This window comes from Heterodontus francisci, chromosome 8 (genome assembly GCF_036365525.1).
Source record: "Heterodontus francisci isolate sHetFra1 chromosome 8, sHetFra1.hap1, whole genome shotgun sequence".
NCBI classification, from domain to species: domain Eukaryota; kingdom Metazoa; phylum Chordata; class Chondrichthyes; order Heterodontiformes; family Heterodontidae; genus Heterodontus; species Heterodontus francisci.
Window position 1 is genome coordinate 115,527,454 of NC_090378.1, and position 24,559 is coordinate 115,552,012.

The window sequence follows — 24,559 nt, forward strand, 5'->3', positions numbered from 1 at the left end:
TGATTGCTGTTTCAGTCCTGTCTTCTGTTATAATAGTCAGACCTGCTAAAGGTGCTTCATCCTCATTCCTCCCGTCTTTAACTCTTCCATTGTACTGGTGCCTGCGTCCAGTATCTGGACCATTTTGAAATCTGGCAGTCATTGAGTCCTCCATTCTTTGCGTCATTGCAGAATGTCCCATTTGTTCTACCAAGGCTGCAGGAAATGACAGTTTCGGCAGAAATTTTAAGGCAGTAGACATCTGATCCAACAGTGAGTCTTTTTCCGAGAACCGAACCCCAGTTAGAACCAGGAGCTTGTCCATATGGGCTACCCTAGCACAATCTATCAATTCAAATGCTAGCATTGAACTGGGGATCTCCAAATTGAATTTCCTCAATCTTCTATACAGTCTGTTAAAGTCCATGATATATTCCTCCATTGAATAACCATCTGTTTTCCAAAATCTATCAAAGTCTGACCACGCCTCATAGGCATTTAATAGATTATCCTTCTTGTAAATCTCATCCAAGAATTCCAACAGAAGATCCAGTCCTTCATCAGTGTCCAACTGACGAGCATCCAGTTCACAAACACTTTACTTCTGATTTTACTTTTGGTAGGTTGTGACAGCACCATGGTCAAACCTTGCTTCCAGTTTGGTCGGGATGTAACCCATGTTCACATATCCACTTCTTTCTTCTACTAGTTATATTGTTCAGACTCAGTGAACATCGGAGAGTTATCGTCCCCCAACAATTTACACTGGCTTTCTGCCATTTTCCACAATAGCCACTGGGAGTTTAGTTTTCTATGCAAAAAAACATTTGTCTTAGTTTCCAACCTTCAACTTTAGGCGCCCATCCTCTGCTACTATATTATATTCCAGAAAGCTTCTTGGTGAAGGATGATGTTGCAGCCAATCTTTACTCAGTCTTACATTTATTTTACAAAGTAAAAAGATTCCAAACTTGCAGCTCCTCACTCAAACCTTCATTCATTTTCAGTAAGTGTCTCCATATATATACTCAAGTAAGACACTTAATAACACCCTCCACCTGCATATGATTAAACACAATTAACATCCTTCCCCTATTCCTTATGTGATGTTCTAATGCTTTGTCATTGACTTTTGCTGGGGTACAGTTCCACATGGCTAGTCAATGTTAGAGGAAAGCACAACTGGTACTTTTCTCACCGGTGCCCACTTTCCAGCAGGATTCACTGACTAGCAATAAAGAGCAAGAACTCTGGCTGATTACTGTTCTTCCCCAATCCAGGGGCTCTGAAGGTAATTAAAAGACCCAAAATGTTGCCCCGGCTAAGATCAAAATAAATCAAAGACTGAGTCTCTGGATTCTCTCAGTACCACATGCTAGCAAGAGTAGAAACAAGAAGATAGGGAGGATTAATGCGTGGCTTGAAGCATTGTGTAGGAGGGAGGGCTTCAGATTCCTGGGGCATTGGGGTCAATTCTGGGGCAGGAGGCACCTTTTCCAAAGGGGTGGGTTGCACCTCAACAGGACTGGGAGCAATGTCCTCGTGGGGAGGTTCACTAGTGTGGTTGGGGAGGGTTTAAACTAAATTGGCAGGGAAATGGGCACCAGCATATAGAAGTAGAAACGAGCAATAGGGTGCATAATGTGAGAGTGTTGGACAGTACTAGAGAAAGTACTAGTTCCATATTAGATAGGAGCAGACAGACTGGTTATAAGGAATACAAAGACAGAATTACATTGCATGTATGTGAATGCACAAAGTGTGGTGAATAAGGTTTGTGAGCTACAAGCACAAATGGCAGTATGGGAATAAGTGGCAATAACGGAAATGGTGAAAACTGGCTTAATGTTTTAAGATATAAAACGTTTCAGAAAAGATAAAGGAAAAAGGGAGGTGGGGTGGTAATACTGATCAGAGCAGACATTGTAGCGTTGGAAAGAGAGGATGTCCTTGAGAGTGTAAGGACAAAATCCATTTGGTTGGAGTTGAGAAGCAAAAAGGGTATCATCGTGCTTCTGGGGTATTCTGTAGGCCTCTGACTAGTGAGTGAGAGATAGAGGAGGAAATCTGCAGGGAAATCACAGAGATGTGCAATAACTTATACAGTGGTGATATTGGGGGAATTTAATTACACAAATATCAATTGGGATAATGTTAGAGTAAAGGAAAAGCAGGGGGAGGAATTTCTAGATTGTGTTTAGGAGACCTTCCTTGTTCATGTATGTTCTCAGTTCACCTAGAAAGGAGGCATTGCTGGATCTGGTGCTGGGAAATGAGGTGGGCCAAGTGGACCAAGTGTCTGTGGGGAAACACTTGGGTAAGAGTGATCATTGTATCGTAAGGTTTAGACTCATAATGCAGAAAAGTGAGGAACGATATACGGTAGAACATCTAGATTGAAAGAGGGTTAATTTCAATGCGATGAAAAGGGATCTAGCCAGGATAAAATGGAACCAAAGACCATCAGGAAAAACTGTGACGGAATAATGGGTTATCTTCTAAGGAAGAGTTGCTGTAGTTACAGGCTAGGAACATTCCACAAGGGCGGAAGATAAGGGAACAAAAACAAGGCTGCTTGGATGTCAAGGGAGTTAGAAATGATGATGAAACAAAAAAGAGGGTGTATGATGCATGTCAGGTGAATTCTTCAGGCCAAATACAATAAGTTGAGAGGAGAGGTGAAGAGGAAAATAAGACTGGCAAAGAGAGAATATGAAAATAAAATGGCAATTAACAGAAAAGGGAATTCAAAAATTGGGTAGTAAGAGGTGGAGTGGAGTCTGTTAGAGCCAAAGAGGGTGATATATGCTTGGAGGCACAGGGCAAGGCAAGAATATTTAATGAATACTGTGTATCAGTGTTTACTATGGAAGAGGAATCTGGCAAAATATCGGTAGAAGCGGAGAGAGTAAAGGCAATAGATAGGGTAAATTGAGAGGGAGGAGGTACTGGAAAGGCTGCCTATGCTTAGGGTAGATAAATAACCTGGTCCAGGTGGTTTGCATCCCAGCTTGCTAAAGGAAGTGGAGATGGAGATAGTGGAAGAGTTTGCCATAATCTTCCAGTCTTCCCTAGATACAGGGAAGGTGCCAGAAGACTGGAGAGAGACAAATGTGACACCCTTATTCAAGAAAGGGTGTAAGGTCAGTCCTAGCAACTACAGACCAGTTAGTTTTACATCAGTGTTGGGTAATGTTTTAGAAACAATAATCAGGTAAAACATCAACAGGCACTTGGATAGGTTTGAGTTAATTAAGTATCGCCAGCAAGGATTTGTAAAAGGCAGATCGTGCTTGACCAAACTAATTGAATTTTTTGATGAAGGAACAGAGAAGATTGATGAAGGGAATGCAGTGGATGTTAGAGTCATAGAGTCGTACAGCAGAGAAACAGGCCCTTCGATCCACCGTGTCCATGCTAACCATAATGCCTATCTATACTAATCCCACCTGCCTGCATTAATTCCATATCCCTCTCTGCCTTGCTCATTCATGTACCTGTCCAGATGCCTCTTAAATGTCACTACCGTTCCTACCTCCACCACCTCCTCAGGCAACTCATTCCAGATACCCACTATTCTTTGTGTGAAAAATTTACCCCTTTGATCCCCTTTAAACCTCCTCCCTCTCTCCTTAAATCTATGCCCTCTAGTTTTAGTCACCCCTACCATGGGAAACAGACTCTGACTATCAACCCTATCTATGCCCCTCATAATTTTTTATACCTCTATCATGTCCCCTCTCAGCCTCCTTCGCTCCAGGGAAAATAGATCCAGCCTATCCAGTCTCTTTATAACTCAAGCCCTCCAAACCAGGCAACATCCTTGTGAATCTTTTCTGCACCTTCTCTAACTTAATCACATCTTTCCTGTAGTGCGGCGACCAGAACTGCACACAGTACTCCAAATGCGGCCTAACCAATGTTACGGTGTCATCTGCAAACTTACTAATCATGACCCCTACATTCACATCCAAGTCATTAATATATATGACAAACAACAGAGGGCCCAGCACCGATCCCTGCGGCACACAACTGGCCTCCAATCTGAAAAACAACCCTCCACTACCACCCTCTGCCTCCTATCACCAAGCCAATTTTGTATCCAATTTACGAGCTCACCCTGGATCCCATGTGTTCGAACCTTCTGGACCAGCCTATCATGCGGGACCTTGTCAAAGGCCTTGCTAAAGGCCATGTAGACAACGTCCATTGCCCTGCTCTCGTCAATCCTCTTGGTCACCTCCTCGAAAAACTCAATCAAATTCGTGAGACATGATTTCCCACGCACAAAGCCATGCTGACTATCCATAATCAGACCATGCCTCTCCAGAGGCATATAAATCCTGTCTCTCAGAATCCCTTCCAATAACTTTCTCACCACTGATGTAAGGCTCACCGGCCTGTAGTTCCCTGGCTTATCCCTGCTGCCCTTCTTAAATAAAGGCACAACATTAGCTTTCCTCCAGTCTTACGGTACCTCACCCGTGGCTAACGATGATACAAAAATCTGTGCCAGGGCCCCAGCAATCTCCTCCCTTGCTTCCCATAGTATCCTAGGATACACCTGGTCAGGCCCTGGGGGATTTATCCACCTTAATACACTTCAAAACCTCCAACACCTCCTCCTTTGTAATGTTGATATGCTCCAGGTTATCGGTGTTCCCTCCCTTGAACTCACTAGCTTCCATGACCTTCTCCATGGTAAATACTGACGAGAAATATTCATTTCAGACCTCGCCCATTTTCTGTGGCTCCACACATAGATTGCCACACTGATCCTTAAGGGGACCTACTCTCTCCCTAGCTACCCTTTTACTCTTAATATACTTATAGAATCTTTTAGGATTCTCCTTTATCTTATCTGCCAGCGAAATCTCATGACCCCTTTTCACCCTCTTAGTTTCCTTCTTAAGTGTACTCCTATATCCCCTATACTCCTCGAGGGACTCACTTGATCCCAGCTGCCTATACCTTACATATGCCTTCTTCTTTGTCCTGACCAGACCCTCAATATCCCTCGTCAACCAAGGTTTCCTTAACTTGCCAGCCTTGCCCTTCCATCGAACAGGAACATGCCGGCCCTGAACTCTTCCTATCTCACTTTTAAAAGCCTCCCACTTGCCAGATGTCCCTTTACCTGTAAACAGCCTCTCCCATTCAACTTTTGAGAGTTCCTGTCTGATGCCATCAAAATTAGCCTTCCCCCAATTTAAGACTTCAACCTGAGGACCAGTCCTGCCCTTTTCCATATCTATCTTGAAGCTAATAGAGTTATGGTCACTGGTCCCAAAGTGCTCCCCCACTGACACATCAACCATCTGTCCATCCTCAGTTCCTAAGAGGAGGTCGAGTGTAGCCCCTTCTCTAGTAGGGCCATCCACATACTGCTTCAGAAAACTATCCTGGGCACACTTAACAAATTCTTCCCCATCTGATCCCTTAGCACTAAGGGAGTCCCAGTCAATATTAGGGGAGTTAAAATCACCTACTATTACAACCCTATAATTTTTTTTTTTTGAATATTACAGCGCAGTACAGGCCCTTTGGCCCTCGATGTTGCGCCGACCTGTGAAACCATCTGACCTACACTAAGTTATTTTTTAGAAAAATTCCTACACCTATCTGTGATTTCCCTACATATATGCTCCTCCACTTCCCTCTGACTATTGGGGGGCCTATAGTATAATCCCATCAAAGCCATCACCCCTTTCTTATTTCTAAGTTTTACCCATATGGCCTCGCTGGACGTTCCCCCCGGGATATCCTCTCTAAGTACTGCCATGATGTCCTCCCTAATCAATAGTGCAACTGCCCCTCCTCTCTTACCTCCACCTCTGTCACGCCGGAAAGATCGGTACCCCGGAACATTGAGCTGCACGTCCTGCCCATCCCTCAACCACGTTTCCGTAATAGCTATAATATCACAATCCCATGTACTGATCCATGCTCTATGTCTTTATGGATTTTAAGAAAGCATTTGACAAAGTGCCACATAAAAGGCTAGTTAACAAAATTGAGGCTCATGGACTAGGAGGGCCGGTGCCCAGTTGGATAAAAAATTGGCTTTTTTTTTTAATTCATTCATGGGATGTGGGTGTCGCTGGCTAGGCCAGCATTTATTGCCCATCTCTAATTACCCTTGAGAAGGTGGGGGTGAGCTGCCTTCTTGAACCGCTGCAATCCATGTGGGGTAGGTACACCCACAGTGCTGTTAGGAAGGGAGTTCCAGGATTTTGACCCAGTGACAGTGAAGGAATGGTGATATAGTTCCAAGTCAGGATGGTGTGCGACTTGGAGGGGAACTTGCAGGTGGTGGTGTTCCCTTGCATTTGCTGCCCTTGTCATTCTAGTTGGTAGAGGTTGCGGGTTTGGAAGGTGCTGTTGAAGGAGCCTTGGTGCGTTGCTGCAGTGCATCTTGTAGATGGTACACACTGCTGCCACTGTGCGTCGGTGGTGGAGGTAGCGAATGTTTGTGGATGGGGTGCCAATCAAGCGGGCTGCTTTGTCCTGGATGGTGTTGAGCTTCTTGAGTGTTGTTGGAGCTGCACCCATCCAGGCAAGTGGAGAGTATTCCATCACACTCCTGACTTGTGCCTTGTAGATGGTGGACAGGCTTTGGGGAGTCAGGAGGTGAGTTACTCGCCTCAGGATTCCTAGCCTCTGTCCTGCTCTTGTAGCCACGGTATTTATATGGCTACTTAAGGATAGAAAACAGCAAGTTGTGGTAAATGGTTGTTTTTCAGACTGGAGAATGGTGTTCCCCTATGGTCAGTCCTAGGATCACTGCTTCTTTTGCTATATATAAATGACTTGGATCTTGGAATAGAGTAGAATCTCAAAATCTGTCAATGATATCAAACTTGGAGGAGTGGCAAACTGTGAGTATGATATGAACCGCATGAAACAGGACATAGATAGGCTAGCAGAATGGGCAGACAAGTGGCAGATGGAATTTACTACTGACAAGTGCGAGGTGATGCATTTTGGCAGCAGGGATAGGGAGAGGCAATATAAACTTAATGGCATATTTCTAAAGATTGTGCAGGGAGCTGGGGGTGCATGAGTGTCAATCTTTGAAGGTGGCAGGACATATTGAAAGAGTGGTTAGTAAAGCAGGTGGGATCTTGGGCTTCATAAACAGAGGCATAGGGAACAAAAGTAGGGAAGTTATGCTGAACCTTTATCAAGCTCTGTTAAGCCCCAACTAGACTATTTCATCCAGTTCTGGTCATCACTATTTAGGAAGGATGTGAGGGTCTTTGAGAAGGCGCAGAGGAGATTTACCAGAGCAGTTCCAGGGATGGGAGATTTTAGTTACAAGGTTAGGTTGGAAAAGCTGGGGTCGTTCTCCTTGGAGCAAAGGAGATTAAGGGGAGATTTGATAGAGATATACAAGATTACGGCAGGCTTTGATAAAAAATGCTAATCTTCCCATTAGTTAATGGTAAAAGGACTAGGGGACACAGATTTACAGTTTTGGACAAGAGATGCAGCAGGAATGTGAGCGAGTGGTAATGACCTAGAACTCACTACCCACGAGGATGGTGGAAGTGGAGACAATCAATGATTTCAAATAGAAATTGGGTGGGTCCTTGAAGGAAATAAACTTGCAGGGCTACAGGGATTGAGTGGAGGTGTAGGACTGACTGGATTGCTTCGCGGAGAGCCGGCATGGACTTGATGGGCAGAATGGCCTCCTTCTATGCTGTAAATGACTTTGTGATGCTATGAACCTCAGATCTTGTCATTAATGGCTTAGTAATGCACTATAACGTCCAAGGCCATCGACAGAACAGTAGTGGAGCAAGTTTACATCATGGCATCTCATGCAAGTGCAGATTACACATGATGGATTTGCAGAGTCATGACATGCAGTCACTGATTAAAAGTAAGTAACAATAGGCCATGACTCAACCAAGGGAAATACAGTACAAAGGAAGGTCTACTGTGATGGCTGAATGAGTGTTACTGAGCAAAGTAGAGCAGGAACGTCTAAGATTTGATTCACGATTAACGCTGAATTAGTTGAAATGAGCTGGCACGGTGCTCATTGATGGAACTATCTGGTGTATTGTTCCTGATCTTTATCCAGTGACAAAGAACAAAGAACAGTACAGCACAGGAACAGGCCATTCAGCCCTCCAAGCCTGCGCCGATCATGATGCCTGTGTAAACTAACACCTTCTGCATTTCTGGGGCCGTATCTCTCTATTCCCATCCTATTCATATATTTGTCAAGATGCCTCTTAAACGTCACTATCGTACCTGCTTCCACCACCTCCCCCGGCAGCAAGTTCCAGGCACTCACCACCCTCTGTGTAAAAGAACTTGCCTCACACATCCCCTCTAAACTTTGCCCCTCGCATCTTAAACCTATGTCCTCTAGTAACTGACTCTTCCACCCTGGGAAAAAGCTTCTGACGATCCACTCTGTCCATGCCGCTCATGACTTTGTAAACCTCGATCATGTCGCCCCTCCACCTCTGATGGAACGTGTTTAGATGTGGGTGTGTGATGAGGATAAGATTAGGTTTAACGCTATGCTCCTCATGGTAGCATAGCATGTCAACAGTGTTGAAACTTAAACTTGAATCTTAATCTCCTCCGTGACATTCAATGAGGCAGTGAAAATCTTACTTACCTCTGTTTTTTACAAGACAGTTTCATGTCTCTTCCAACTCCAACTTGTAGCTACTGCCTCTTACCTTTAATAGCTCAGATTTTATCACTTCATCCGTTGACATTGTCAGATCACTATCTGCTCTGGCCTCAAATACGTAACTCCGGTATCTCCACCATCACTGAAGCTGCCTCGTAGAAGCACAGATTCTTCTTTTGTGCCAAATGTCCCTTTTTCTGCCAGCATCTCCTAACTCTCCATGAAGCCTAGATCCATCCAGGACTTCAATATGTTTGACGCAAGGTCCTTCTCACGCAAGTACATTTTGGTATGGGATGGATGCTCCTTCTTTCACCTCAGACCTCCACCCTCGCTCCATCACAGCCTTGTCTCTCTTGATTTTATTGACAGTCCTATGCTCATTGTTCCACTGAATGTTGTTGTTACTCTTGAATTTCACGTAAGTGACCCTACATGCCTTTCCTCCTCCCTGCTCCTCAAACCTGTTCTGCCATTCAGTGAGACCACTGTTGATATGTATCCTACCTCCCTCCATCTGCCTTGGCCCTATATCCCTTTATACCCTTGACTCGCAAAAACCTTTCAATATGAGTTAAAGTTATTAATTGAGCTGGCATCCGATGATTTTTTTCGGAGAAAGTTCCACACTTCTTCACGCAAAGGGACACTTCTGCTGCCCTTTCCATGAAGAAGCGTTTCCTGACTTCACTGCTGAATGGATTGGCTTTGATTTTAAGGTTATGTCACCTTGTCCTAGACTCAATCACCAGCAGAAAAATATTCTCTCTAGACCATCAATTCCACAGTACTCCAGCTCTGGTCAAACCAGGGCTTTTTGTATCTGTAGCAAGACTTTGACCCTTTGTTGTTCTAGCCCTCTAGATTGAAAGGTAACATTCCATTAGCCTTTTTGATTTATTTTTTATACCTGACAACACTACTTTAGCGATCTTTGTACATGGACCCCGAAGTCTTTTTAGATCTTCGCTGTTCCTAGCTTTTCACCATTTAAGAAACACTCAGTTCAATCCATTTTAGGTCTAAAATGGATGACCTCATACTTAAATGCGTTGAAATCTATCTACCACACTTTTGCCCACTCATTTAATCTATCAATGTCTCTCTGTAATTTTATGCTATCATCTACACTACTTGTGTCATAAGCAAACTTGCATATATGGCTCACTATTGTGTTATCTAAATCATTAATAAATATAGTGAATAGTTAAGGCCCCAGCACAGATCCCGGTGGGGCACTGCACCTGTCCAATTCGAGTATATACCCAGTATCCCTACTCTGTGTCCTCTACCACCTAATGAATGTCCTAACCAAGTCAATAATCTGTCTTCAATACCATGAGATTTAACTTTAGCTAACAGTCCATGTGGAACCTTATTGAATACTTCTGGAAATCGATATAAACAACATCCATAGACATTCTTGTCTGCTACTTTAGTTAGTTCCTCAAAACATTCAATTAGGTTTGTTAGGCATACCCATTACAAATCCACACTGGCTCTCTGAAATCAGTTCAAATTTCTCTTAAGTGTTTGGTCTTTTTTTTATTCTTTCACGGTTTGGTCAATGAGGCTGCATTTGTGTCTGTGCCAGTACTGCGCCACCTCGTGGCTGCGTTGTTCGCAAGCACAGCTTATTAACTGAGTCTGGTTTATTACTCAGTGTTAAATCTAGTATGGCCTGCCATCTTGTGGTTCCAGGACATATTGCTCCTGAAAACTATTGTGAATGGACTCGAGAAATTCACTACCTTTCTGATTTGAAGTACTCCGCTCTTCCCAACCTATGTGAAAATTATTCTATTAAAATAACACTGCTTTTGCTGCAAGCTTTGCTAATCTCTGAATGAATATATTCTGCCATTTCATTGCTGTTATCAGGAGGCCTGTAGACAATTCCCATTATTCATATTCCTCAATTCTAACCATAGAATCTCCACTGATTGCTTTCTTTTACCTATATCCTCCATTATTGTAATCGTACCTATAATCAATAAGGCTACCAACAATTTTCTACAATTCCTGCAATATCTTTTTACTCTTTCATAGGATGTGGGTGTCGCTGGCTAGGCCAGCATTTATTGCCCATCCCTAATTGCCCTTGAGGAGGTGGTGGTGAGCTGCCTTCATGAACCGCTGCAGTCCATTTGGGGTAGGTGCACCCACAGTGCTGTTAGGAAGGGAGTTCCAGGATTTTGACCCAGTGATAGTGAAGGAACAGCGATATAGTTCCAAGTCAGGATGGTGTGTGATTTGGGGGGGAACTTGCAGGTGGTGGTGTTCCCATGTATCTGCTGCCCTTGTCCTTCTAGGTGGTAAAGTTCACGGGTTTGGAAGGTGCTGTCGAAGGAGTCTTGCTGCGTTGCTGCAGTGCATCTTGCAGCATGTACACACTGCTGCCACTGTGCGTCGGTGGTGGAGGGAGTGAATGTTTGTAAATGGGGTGCCAATCAAGCGGGCTTATTTGTCCTGGATGGTGTCGAGCTTCTTGAGTGTTGTTGGAGCTGCACTCATCCAGGCAAGTGGAGAGTATTCCATCACACTCCTGACTTGTGCCTTGTAGATGGTGGACATGCTTTGGGGAGTCAGGAGGTGAGTTACTCGCCTCAGGAATCCTAGCCTCTGACCTGCTCTTATAATCACGGTATTTATCTGGCTACTCCAGTACAGTTTCTGATCAATGGTAACCCCCAGGATGTTGATGGAGTGGGATTCAGTGATGGTAATGCCATTGAATGTCAAAGGGAGATGGTTAGATTCTCTCTTGTTGGAGATGGTCATTGCCTGGCACTTGTGTGGCGTGAATGTTACTTGCCAATTATCAGCCCAAGCCTGGATATTGTCCAGGTCTTGTTGCATTTCTACACGGACTGCTTCAGTATCTGAGGAGTCACGAATGGTGCTGAACATTGTGCAATCATCAGCGAAATCCCCACTTCTGACCTTGTGATTGAAGGAAGGTCATTGATGAAGTAGCTGAAGATGGTTGGGCCTAAGACACTACCCGGAGGAACTCCTGCAGTGATGTTCTGGGGCTGAGATGATTGACCTCCAACAACCACAACCATCTTCCTTTGCGCTAAGTATGACTCCTACCAGCAGAGAGTTTTCCCCCGATTCCCATTGACTCCAGTTCTGCTGGGGCTCCTTGATGCCACACTCAGTCAAATGCTGCCTTGATGTCAAGGGCAGTCACTCTCACTCTCATCTTGAGTTCAGCTCTTTTGTCCATGTTTGAACCAAGGCTGTAATGAGGTCAGGAGCTGAGCGGTCCTGTCGGAACCCAAACTGAGCATCACTGAGCAGGTTATTGCTAAGTTAGTGCTGCTTGATAGCACTATTAATGATACCTTCCATCACTTTACTGATGATTGAGAGGAGACTGATGGGGCGGTAATTGGCCGGGTTGGACTTGTCCTGCCTTTTGTGTGCAGGACATACTTGGGCAATTTTCATATTGCTGGGTAGATGCCTGTGTTGTAGATTTCTCTTCCTCTTGTTGTCAATGGTTTTTAAACCTCAACTGAATCACTAAAAAATGTCTTGCATGAATATAGACCCTATCGTAACCACAGGGCGTCCCCAAACACTTTTTGAAGTGTAGTCACTGTTGTAATGTAGAAAAACAGCAACCAACTTGTGCACAGTAAGCTCCCACAAACAGCAATGTGATAATGACCAGGTAATCGGTATTTTTCAGTGATGTTGATTGAGGGATAAATATTGTCTAGAACAGCAGAGCAATAGTGCTGTGGTATCTTTTACATCCATGCAAAAGGGCAGATAGAGGCCTCAGTCTGCACAAGACAGAGCCTCCCACAGTGCAGTACTGTAGTATCAGCCTGGATTACATGCTCAGGTCCTGTTGTGCAACTTGAACCCACAACCTTCTGACCTGGAGGCGAGGGTGCTACTCACTGAGCCACAGCAGGATAACATTTTTACAGCCGTTCTCCCTGATCCTCTGCAATCGCTTTGATGGAAACAGCAGTTTCAGCGACTTCTCTGGGGGTTTCTGCCGATGTGGAATTGTACCTGCGTGTGAGCTGTGTCCTTCTGGAGAGGGGTAAATGGTATTTTTATTCAAAGCTTGCAGAAATACTAAGGCAATTTTTATTAGCTGCCTTTAATGTTGATATTTTGAATCGTGGTGAGCGTTAAATACCAAAACTCAGCATTTAGTGCTCAGTAAGAAAAACCTTCATTGGCACAAGCCTATCTATCATTAATTACTGTTTTTCAGATTCCACAGTTTACTGAAGAGTCCAGAAGAATATTGCTTTGGATTATTTCCGGATCTCATCGTCACTATCTACAATGCTGTGAAGCACACCGAGTGGAATAAGCACTTTCCAAAAGATTAAAGGCTGCTCCTGCCATCAAAGGATTGATAACTCCTTGGCGGTTCTGCACAGGATTGTTGCGATATTAGCCAGAACTACATGCATGCTTCAATGGTATCATAAAAAGAAGGAACTTGCATTTATATGGTGCCTCTCATCTCCTCAGGGCATCCCAAAATGCTTTACAGTCAATGAAGTACTTTTGAAGTGTAGTCACTGTTGTAACGTAGGAAGCATGACAGCCAATTTGTGCACAGCAAGATCCCACCAACAGCAGCGAGATAAAGGACCAGATAATCTGTTTTAATAATCTTGGTGGAAGGATAAATATTGTCCAGGACACCAGCGAGAGCTCCTCTGCTCTTCCCTCAATAGCGCCATGGAATCTTTTACAGAGCCTTATCCAAAAGACAGCACTTCTGACAGTGCAGCACTCCCTCAGTACTCTGGAATAGAGTTTGAAGCCACAACATTTTGGCCGGAATTTTACGCCCCTCCCTGAGATCGGGCTGGGGGGTGGTGGGAGTGTAAAATTGTGTAGGATGGCAGGGGCGCTGTGCCCGTCACCTCCCCGCCCCCGCTGGTATTTTACCAGTGGCGGGCGAGGTGGCAGGTTGCCCACCCGCCCTTAGGCTAATTGACGCCCTTAAGTGGACAAATTAATAGCCACTTAAGGGCCTATGCCCGCTGCCGCTGGTATTTAATCAGCGGCAGATGGGCACTCTGCTGTGATGAAGTATAGGTATAATAGGGATAATTAGGAAAGAATATAGATAATTAATACACTTAATTAGGTAGAATTCAAATATAATTAATACATTAAACTTTAGGAATCAAGATTCATTTAATACAATCAAAGATTGAATAAATTGTCAGTTTTCAAGATTCCCTTTAAGAGCAGAGTTAAAAATTCATGATTCTCTATTAGTTAAAAAATCCATCCCAATGTCTCTGCTACATTGGAATTTATGAACTAATTGGAAAATGAGACATACTGAGACATACTGTACATGGTACACAATTATAACTATAATCCTAATGCATTGATAATGATACAGACTATCTTAACGAAGATGGTAGAAGGTAGCACCAAAGAACCATTACGAATGGATTGTTACGTACAAAGAACAGATACCATGTCACCTTAAGTTAACCCAAAAGGAAAAAAACAGTTACTGCACTATATTCGTTGAAAAAACTTTTAAGAATAAAACACATTTATGAAGTTAAGTAACCAATAAACCAAAGTCATAGTGCTACCATCAAACGCTACAAACATTTTGACCCGATAAAAGCTCATAATTTCATGCTAGGGGAATTCTCAGCAATTAAATCATTGAGAATAATAGTGAATAATGCAACCATATATGGATAATGAAAGAGGGAGGAACATTCACAGAAAGGTAACACCTACATTTGCTAAGGATGAGCTAATTGATTAGAAACAGTATAAACGTGAGTTTTGAATCGAAAAATCAGAAGTATTGAGTTCCTCAGCAGTGCTTCTCACTTCACAGTAAAGGAAGCTGACTGCCTGACATGAGAATTCTGCTCTCAACTGAGAGTGTTTTGTCTTGTTAAGCAGGAGGCTTACTCGGGGAATTTAAGGTAACAGTGTACTTTGAATTTTGATAGATATTCTAAGATATTTTGCTGTAATAGTGTCAAGGTTGAATTTTTGTATTCTTATTTTAGAAATAAGATTTTGTTTTACATCTTTTAGTAATCTTTGATGTAGCATACTTAGCCACTTAAGTGTATTGCATGTTCAATTCTTTAATCAATTTATAAATAAATTAGTAAACATCTCGCGTAATATTCTGTATACAACTGCAAGAACCCCTCGCTGTGTCTCCTTATGTGAGGAGAAACGTATTGAAGAGAGTCTCCCAGACCGTTGTAATATCTGGTGGATATTTATGACCTAGCTATCATTTATTTTAAAAATAGGCTATCCGAAATATGGTAATATTCTCTGTGGACTTCTTTCTTTGAGGGAGAGCTAATTCAGTTCAGACCCAAACAAGTGTCTGTGGGAATCTGTCTAGTTTAAACTTAATTGAAAGCTATTAGCAGAGGAGTATGCTTGATTTGGTTTGACCCCGAGAGGGGGTTAAGGTCATAAATCACTTCACTGACACCTGAGGAGACTGCCCAGTAATACCTGGCAGCCTCCTTGGGGGGGGCTCCTGATCAGGCACCCTGTGCCCCCCCCCCCACAGTAACACAGGTCACTTCCACTGGATCACCCCCACCCTCTCAATAGATTTTCCCCCCCACCCCCACACCTTTCTGCGGCCTAGCTGATTGGCCCCGGCGAGCCCTGACCCCTCTTACCTGTTCAGAGGCCGGTATCCATGGATCCTCTTTTGACTGGGTGCAGTCCCAGCAGTGGCCACTTGCTCCCGTGGTGCTACTGGGACTGAAGAGCCACCAGCCCTCTGATTGGCTGGCAGATGTTGAAGGCGGGACATGCTGCCTCAGAGGGGCGGAAGCTACGACTGCCAGCCATTAATTGGCTGAGCCACGCAAAATAGCAGCGTGGTTTCCAGGGCAGCAGAGGCGGGCTGTCCTGGCTTTCCAGCCAGTGGCTGGGGCCACTGCCTAATCGTTAACTTCAGGCCATTGATCCAGTGCTTCTCCTTGAGCCAAGCTGATGCTAGGGAATGGTGAATAGGAGGAGACAGAAATTGATGTGTTCAGATGACAAAAGAATGACACTTGAATGATTTGCTGGCAATCTGAACTCCAAAATAACAAGACTCATCGTGCAATTCTTCCTTCCATCCAGCACTTCTTGTGATGAGCACTTCAGACTTTGTGTGGATTTTGATTTTGTCTCCTATCCTTTGATTTCTTCTGGTGGGTGCTGTCATGGGAGTTCATTTGCCCTCCACACCCGCAGTCACCAGACTCGAGTCTTTTTCCACCGGTTCATTCAAGCATTTGCAAGGGTGTCGCACGTATCCAGTGATCCCATACGGCTCACCGATCAATTACATTCCATCATTATTATAGAGTTCAGATAGATCCAATTATTAGCATACACCAATCAGGAGTTGACATGAAATTGACATTATTTAATCAAAGCTCACTCACGAGATGAAATTGACATTGCTTAATTAAAGCTCACTTGTGCACAGTGATTATATTGTCCTATTACAATGAAGACACGTCCGCAGTGGTTACACAGCCTTTAACCGAAGCTCAAAAGTACATGGCAGCAGACCATGTTATTCTCGAGCAATTAACACTTATTACATTCTGTATGAAAAATTCACCGCCTTTGTTCCTGTGACCGTGAACGGACAGCACCTTGTGGTTTCTCAAAAATCTTCACCCTGCACACATCATCCCCTTGTGCTGGCAGCTGCAACTGTGTTTGTGCAACTCCAGCCCGGTTAATCATGAAGCTAGCTAATGATAACCCTTTACTTGCCCTCTTCAGGTCCCATGGTGAATGAATTGCCACATTCATATTATTTGATTAGGTTTAGGGAATAATCATTGAAAGGTTGCTGTGATTTAATTTGCAAGCAGCACTTTATCTCATAATGCGGCTTCCTTATATTGGGAGAGCAGTGGTGAGAAAGTTTTCTTAAAAAATAGTGAGGGGATGCTCACCTAACTGAGAGTACTCTCTCCAATTGGCATTATACCATCTGTTACAAATTGGCATTCAGTAATTACTATTAATCAGCCCATTGAGGAAAAGGGATATCAAGGATTAAGCAGACAAGTCAACTGTGTCCAGTTTAAAAAACCCAGCTTCTAATTACAATTCTATTGGACCAATAATCATAGAGTCTGACTGCACAGAAGGAGGCCATTTGGCCCATCGTACCTTTGCCAGCCCTTTAAAGAGTCCCACCTCCCACCCTTTCCCATAGCCCTGCAATTTTCTCCCCTTCAATAATTTAGTTCTCTTTTGAAAGTTGCTATTGAATCTGCTTTCTCCAGGGTATATCGGTATGTTTTTATATGACTTCTGTTTTTAATAGAGACAAAACTAATTGGTTTAAATTGTGTTCTCGAGAAGCCTGGCTTTCCCCCTCAATGATGCCGACAAGATAAGCTTTTGAAACACAGGCTTTTCATCACACCAGGGGTAGTGTATGGCAGGCAATACAAACAGTACTATGCTGCTATATGTGTATACATCAAAAGGTTGTTTATAACAAAGCAATGGTTTGGGAAAGCACTGATAACATTAAATAAGAGTATGGTGTGAAAAGGCATGGGGCCTCTCATCTCTGTTTGGCAAGCAACCCGACTGACTGGGCAGTTGTTTAACGTGACATAGGGTTGTATCCAATAGGAAGAGAACCATAAGAGAGTGTCAGGAACAACCCTATATGCCAAATGGGAAATATTAATCTCATCGGTTGGAAAATTACATTAGACTTTTAATGGGAAAAACCTACAGTAACTTTAAAAAAAAACTAGTAGCCAAGATGGCCACTGCAATTTACATTTGAAACACCAGAAGATTGAACTGGAGACAAAAAGTCTAACAAGAAGCCCAGCCAGAACAATGCTGCAGACTGAATAGATTAGCCAGATTATCCTCGTTAGCGAGCCATTCAAAGTCATCCTGAGGCATTCATAAGTGGAGACGTCCCTCCAGGGGTGGGGAGGGGGTAGTTTGGGAGTAAACCCTGACAACCCCACCTAAGATGAGTTTTGGGTTTTAGACTTTGTTTCTAATGAGATTCAAAGGGGATAGAACCATGTGACTGCTCGCTCCTCTCTGAAAAAACTGAAAGTTTTGCCACACAGACAACAGACAGGCAGTAACTGAGACAGCAAAGAAGAAGGTGACTGACACCCCTGTCTCTCTCTCTCTTTCCCCAGAAAATATCAAGAAAAGAACCATTTGCAACTGGGGACCCCCGCCCTGCCCCCCACCCTCCCTCCCCCTCAAGCCTACAGACTGCCAAAGCCAGCAACCGGGGAAGAGAATCAACTCCAAATTCTGCTTTCAGGAAGACTCTGAGCAAAGCAAGCCAACCAAAGTGCCCTTTGACCAGCGAGGACTTCAGGAATACAGCTTCAGGCAAGGACTACTGGATTTACAGACTGTATTTAAGTTCCATTTATTCTGGACTTTAATCCAACCACTAAATCTGTTTCCCTCTAATCTGTTAGTGTGTGACTTTTGTGTGAATGTGTAGCGTATTTTTAAATAGGGTTAGAGTGTTAAGAATAATAAACTTACCTCTTGTTGAAACTCAAGAAAACCTGTTAGATTGGTTCTTTTGCAATCACATTAGAAGAAAAAGGGAAAGCACTCACTGGGGTGGTAAGCACAACCATTGTTTTTAATAAAGGAATAAACCCTGTTGCTGTCAAACAAGACGAGGGGGTGAGAGGAAAGTCTGAGACCCCTTCCTCACCAGGCCATAACAGACAGACAGCATGGTTTTATTTGGATAGAAAGAAAAGAAAAAGCAACTTCTTCTGTATTTGAGAACTGGCTTGGAGACGCCAACTTCACCAGTCGTTATTAGATACAGTGTGTTTTGGGGCCAGGGCTAATGTGCACACGGTTGGTTAGGTGTTTTAATATTAAGGTTTTGTCAATAATAAATGAAGTGAATTATCAAATATATTGCTGTCTCGAGTCACACAAATCTATTTAACAGGTAAAGGACTTATCCAACACTGCAACCAGGCAGTGCATACCTGATTGTAACAACTCGCTGCATGAAAAAAACCTTATCTTCTCCCTGTTTCTTTTGGCAATTACTATGAATCCGTGAAATCAGTGGAGTTTCAGGTTTTTTTGGACTTCTTTGGCGTAGTTAGAGGGCCAATATGCGTGTTGCATGATTGGAAATGCAGGCGTTCCATAATGAAGCTTATTCAGTAGGTTAAGGGTTAAAGCCACATTCACAGCATTAGTTTTACAAATGCCATTTGCACTGTCATGGCTCCTAGATTGATAAGAACTCCTGTTTTCAACAGTAAACTCACTCTAGTAATGTGACGCAGCATGGATCATCACAAGCAGAAGGTTTGAAGCAAGTGCTGGATTGCTGGGATTTTCATGTAATTGTTCTGTTTTGAGGAAAGTTGCAATGGGCTGAGGACTGAGCAGATTTGAAATCATGAGCAATGAGATCACTGTTTACTACTTGTCCCCCCTTCAAATATCCAGAACTGTAAAAGTTTGAAACGTAAATTGGTCACACAGATGAAGGCAGCAGCATTCACCCCCATTATATTCGCTGTTATGACCCCCAAAGGAAATCAATCCACCGACCAGCCCCAATTTAGAAAAAAAGAACAACGGACAAGGATTCACTTTTATGAATGTTACTATAACACTCAAAACCAAAAGCAACATAAACTAAACATGAACTAACAGTTAAATCAGAGTTGATGTAGATATAACTTAAAGATTACACATTAGTTATCAGATGCAGCAAAGATAGATCTCACCAGTCTTTTGGGTTGACCTGTCAGCACAGATAGCACCAATTACAGTCACCAAGCCCTCCAGCTCTTTGAATTGTTCAAGTAGATCTCCAGATCCCATCTACCCCAGTGCAATGGCGATTTCCATTTAATAGCAGTTCCCCTGCCATCCGAACTGCAGCAGTGCTGTCTTCACCAAAACTGGTCACTCTTCCGGAACCTCCGTATCTCTGCTTACAACAGTCCTGGTGGCGTTACTCCTCCATTGTCGCCTTAAATAACTCTTTAAAAGGCACCGAAAACAGTTGCAGCAACTTGTACCTTCCCGTGGGCCAGCCCCAGGAAAACAGGTTTCAAGTACAGCGCCTTGTTGTTTCTCTTGCACACAGTGCAGAGCTGAAACCTGAGCTCCAGTTCCCATGTACCTCTGATCACAGGACTGTTTTAATTGATCCCAACCAGTTCTACCTTCCCCAGAACTCTGTAGCTTTCAGTTTCCCTTTCCAGTAAATGACTGTCCCAGGAAAAAAAATACAAGCATGAATCCCAAAGTCAGTACACCTCGCAGTGCATTCAACACGCCAATTGTTTACTCGGTTTCCATCACGTTGCACAAACACTAATTAATTTTCCACAATCAGGAAATATGTAGAGATTCCAACACAAGAAACGGTCCATTCAGCCCAGCCATTCCGTGTTGGCGTTTTCTATTCCACGTGAGCAAATAATCCAGATCTCATTGAGCCACCCTGTTCACATATCTGTAATGATTGTTTTGGATTATTCTGTCAGATCCATTGTAGCTCAGGCTGCACAGTGTAAAGGAAAATGAGCAGCACAGTTGGTTGTGCACTTCCCTGTAGCACGGTGCTGAAATCGACAACTTGGTGCAGTGGTGACCCAACCTGTCAGCACCAATTACCAGAGATTGCTGTAAAAGAAATGATGATTTCAGGACACCCAGCATTGTTAGTGCGTGAAAAACCCAGCAATTTGTGGTGAAGAATAGATACACTAAGAGTCCCAATCGCCACAAGTTGACGGACGATTTGTGCTGTTCCACTATTAGCCTCGACAAAACTGAAAAAATTAACATTTCGCCATGAGCTGCTCAACTGTATGCCATGAAATTCCTGGACTTTACACCGTTAATTGGTGGTGGACATTTCAACAACCAATGGGAAGAGGAGGCACATGAATATCCCCATCCTCAATGATGGCAAAGCCCAGAACGTGACTGCAAAAGGTGCGTTTGCATCCATCTTCAGCCAGAAGCACTGCATGGATGATCCATTTCGGCCTCCACCTGAAGTCCCCAGCATCACAGATGCCAGACTTCTGCCAATTCGATTCACTCCACGATATCAAGAAATGACTGAAGGCACTGGATACTGCAAAGGCTGTGGGCCCGACAATATTCCAGCAATAGTACTGAAGACCTGTGCTCCAGAACTTGCCGCGCCCCTAGCCAAGCTGTTCCAGTACAGCTACAACACTGGCATCTACCCGGCAATGTGAAAAAAATGCCCAGGTATGTGCGGAACACAAAAAGCAGGACAAGTCCAACCCAGCCATTACCGCCCCATCAGTCTACTCTCAATCATCAGTAAAGTGATGGAAGGTGTTGTTAAACAGCATTTGCACAGCAATAACCTGCTCACTGATGCTCAGTCTGGGTTTCGCCAGGGCCATTTGGCTCCAGACCTCATTACAGCCTTGGTTCAAACATGGATAAAAGAGCTGAACTCCGGAGATGAGGCAAAAGTGACTTGCCTTGACATCAAGGCAACATTTGACTGAGTGTAGCATCAAGGAGCCCCAGCAAAACTGGAGTCAATGGGAATTGGAGAAAAACTCTCCATCGGTTAGCGTCACGCCTAACACAAAGCCATTGGCCCTGTTGTTCATGAGGTCTCAGATGAGCTGTTGAATTTGCCATTCCATTATCAGCTTACACTTCCAGAGACCTGAGGCAGCAAAACAATATAATCTGAAAGGCAAGAGAAAAATCAAATTGATGGTGCTCACTGCAAGATGCCCCACTTCGGCAATCTCTGGGCCCCAAAGTCTGCAGCTTGGAGGTAAAGCTGCAACTGCAAAACGTTGAGAATGGGGTCTTTAGTTGTAGCATGGTAACTCTTATACTGTCACTGTGTGGGGTCGAGGCACAAAGAGACATACTTTCCTCATCACAAGAGTACCCATCCAGAATTCCCAGTGGGAATTGAGACCAAGAATGGAGTGTCACCCAAACTCAACTCTGCTTAAAGACCAGAATCATTAAAAGGTCATAGTGCAGTTTGATCTGCCCCAGCTCATCCCCGCAATGATTGTAGGTGAGAGGTTTTGTCTGGAGGAGTGTGGGAGGAAGAAGCGAGTGAGTCTAGCGCCCCTGTCACTCCGTCATTAAATTAAATCCTGGCAACCCCGTCTACCTGCCATGATTCCGCAATCCTTAATACCTTTATCTAATAAAGTCTATCAATCTCAGTTTTGACATTTTTGAATTCACCCCCAGCATCAGCAGCTTTTTGGGGGGAGAGAGCTCCAGATTTCCACCAGCCTCGGTGTTATGAAATGTTTCCTAGCAGCATCCTTAGGAAGTAAAAGTGAGTCTGGCAGGGATGAGGGGCTGGCAACTGACTAATTGACAGCAAATGTGAAGTTATTCAGTTGAACCTATTACCCAGGTATAGCTTTTCCTGCACCACTGCCGAAAGTTACTGAGAAAGAGGTTTCAACAACAATAACTTGCTTTATATAGCACCTTTAACAGAATGAAACATCCCAAGACATTTTACAGGAGTAGTCCAAAGCAAAATTTGGCAAGAAACCACTTAAATTGAGATATCAGGGCAGATGGACAAAAGCTTGGTCAATGATGTAGGTTTTAAGGAACATCTTAAAGGAGGAAAATGAGGTAGAGAGGTTTAGGGAGGGAATTTCAGGGCTTCGGCCCGAGGCAGCTGAAGGCACGGCCACCAATGGTGAAGCAAATAAAATTGGGAATGCTCAAGAGGCTAGAATTAGGGGAGCACAGGTAACTCGGAGGGTTGTAGGGCTGGAGGAGATTTGAGAGATAGGGAGGAATGAGGCTGTGGAGGGATTTGAAAACAAAGATGAGAATTTTAAAATCAAGGCGTTACCTGACTCTTCTTGGTCTGCTCTCCTGTTTAGTGAGTAAGGCAGGCTACTGGAGGGTGTTTCTACTGACTGAAGGTTCCCTCACTGTTGGCTGCAGCTAGTAACTAACTGCATCTCCTTGCTCCACCGGCAGTGGGAGCCAATGTTACAGGTTGATAAGAATATGAAGAAATAGGAGCAGGAGTAGGCCATTCGGCCCCTCAAGCCTGCTCCACCATTCAATAAGATCATCTTGGCCTCAACTCCACTTTCCTGCTTGTTTCCCTATTACCCTTGACTCCCTTGTACATCACAAATCTGTCCAACTCAGCTTTGAATATATTCAATGACACAGCCTCCACTCCTCTCTGAGGAAGAGAATTCCAAAGACTCACAACCCTTTGAGAGAAGACATTCCTTCGTTTGATCTTAAACGAACACCCTCAGCACTGATCCCTGTGGCACTCCCGCAGTTTATTTTTTAATTTGTGGGATGTGGGCATTTATTGCCCATCCCTAATTGCCCTTGAACTGAGTGCCTTGCTGGACCAATTAAGAGGGTGTTTTAAGAGTCAACCACATTGCTGCGGGTCTGGAGTCTCATGTAGGCCAGACTGGGTAAGGACGGCAGATTTCCTTCCCGAAAGGACATTAGTGATCCAGATGAGTTTTTAACAACAACTGACAATGGTTTCATGGTTACCATTAGATTTGCTTTTTAATTCCCAGACTAATTGAATTCAAATTTCACCATATACCATAGTGGGATTTGAACCCATGTCCCCAGAGCAGTAGCCTGGATCTCTGGGTTACTAGTCTAGTGACATTACCACTACGCTACCACCTCTCCCAATTACAGTTTGCCAACCTCAAAATGACCCATTTATCCTGACTTTCTCTTTCCTGTTTAGTTAGCCAATCCTCTTTCCATGTTAATATATTACCCCAATGCCCATGAGTTCTTATCTTGTGTAATAACCTTTTATGTGGCGCCTTATTGAATGCCTTTTGGAAATCCGAATACACTCCATCTGCTGGTTTCCCTTTACCCACCCAGCTTGTTACATCCTCAAAGAACTCTAATAAATTTTTCAGACACGATTTCCCTTTCATAAACCATGTTGACTCTGCCTGATTGCATTATGATTTTCTAAATGTCCTGTTACTGACATGCACCAGATTGTTTGGGTTTGCCAATTTCCCAATTGAAAATTGCACTCTCATCCTCCCTGGCTTGTTAACTTCCTTAATAATGGATTTTCCCAATGACAGACATTAAGCTAACTGGCCTATAGTTTCCTGCTTTTTGTCACCCTCCTTTCTTGAATAGGGACATTAAATTTTCAGTTTTCCAATCCTCTGGGACCTTTCCAGAATCCAGCGAATTTTGGGAGATTACAACCAATGCATCCTTTATGGCTGCAGCCACTCCTTTTGATGTTGGGTTTGTAGTTCTAACCCCCGGTCCAGCACCAGATAAAATTGCAAATGGCAGGGGGCGGGGGCTTGGGGGAGGAGGGGTGGGTGGTGGGGTGGCACCTTTGGAAGCCTGGTTCAATGAACCCTCACTCCTCAGAATGAACTTCCTTTACCACCAGTCGCTGTGTGTCAGTTAGCTGTTGAGGTTGTTAGGAATCAGGGCTGTCTGTGGTTTGCTCTTACTGTGTTGTTGTTGGCCTGTCAGCCCGCTATCCTGGGAGGATAAGCACAGTGAAGGCACTGCTGGATTTGGTTTGATAGTGAAGTTAAAGGTTTTTTTATATCGTTAAAAATATCAGGACCTGGGGGATTTTGCGCTGGATCGTGTGCAGTACCTCTCCTTTGGCCATATGGCCACTTTCTTGCGTGGTTAGGCTGCAGGCCCTCTGACATGCTGCCTGGTCTCTTCAGTAGCAGGCCCCATCATGGCTGCCATCTGTCTTTGCCGCTCAGGCTCTGCAGGCAGCTCCCGCCTCCTGGTAACGGTGCCACTATTGGGCGCTGAGCTCGCCTCCAGCCCAGTTAGAGCATTTACATTTAAAGATAGGCTCACATG

At 43.9% G+C, this 24,559-nt stretch overlaps 1 protein-coding gene across 8 annotated transcripts in view; it reads left to right on the forward strand.

Annotated features, from left to right (window-relative positions):
* LOC137373086 (2-5A-dependent ribonuclease-like) overlaps positions 1 to 18,173 on the forward strand; it is a 95,781-nt gene extending 77,608 nt beyond the window's left edge. For 6 of the 8 annotated variants that reach the window (XM_068037953.1, XM_068037950.1, XM_068037955.1 and 3 more), the window contains one exon: positions 17,836 to 18,173. In XM_068037953.1, the coding sequence (XP_067894054.1) occupies positions 17,836 to 17,977 (142 nt within the window). In that variant the 3' untranslated portion in view covers positions 17,978 to 18,173. Of the gene's footprint in view, positions 1 to 12,881; positions 14,790 to 17,835 lie in introns of those variants that run through there. The other 2 variants (XR_010975580.1, XM_068037956.1) reach the window with 2 other exon arrangements.
* The last annotated feature ends 6,386 nt before the right edge of the window (positions 18,174 to 24,559 follow it).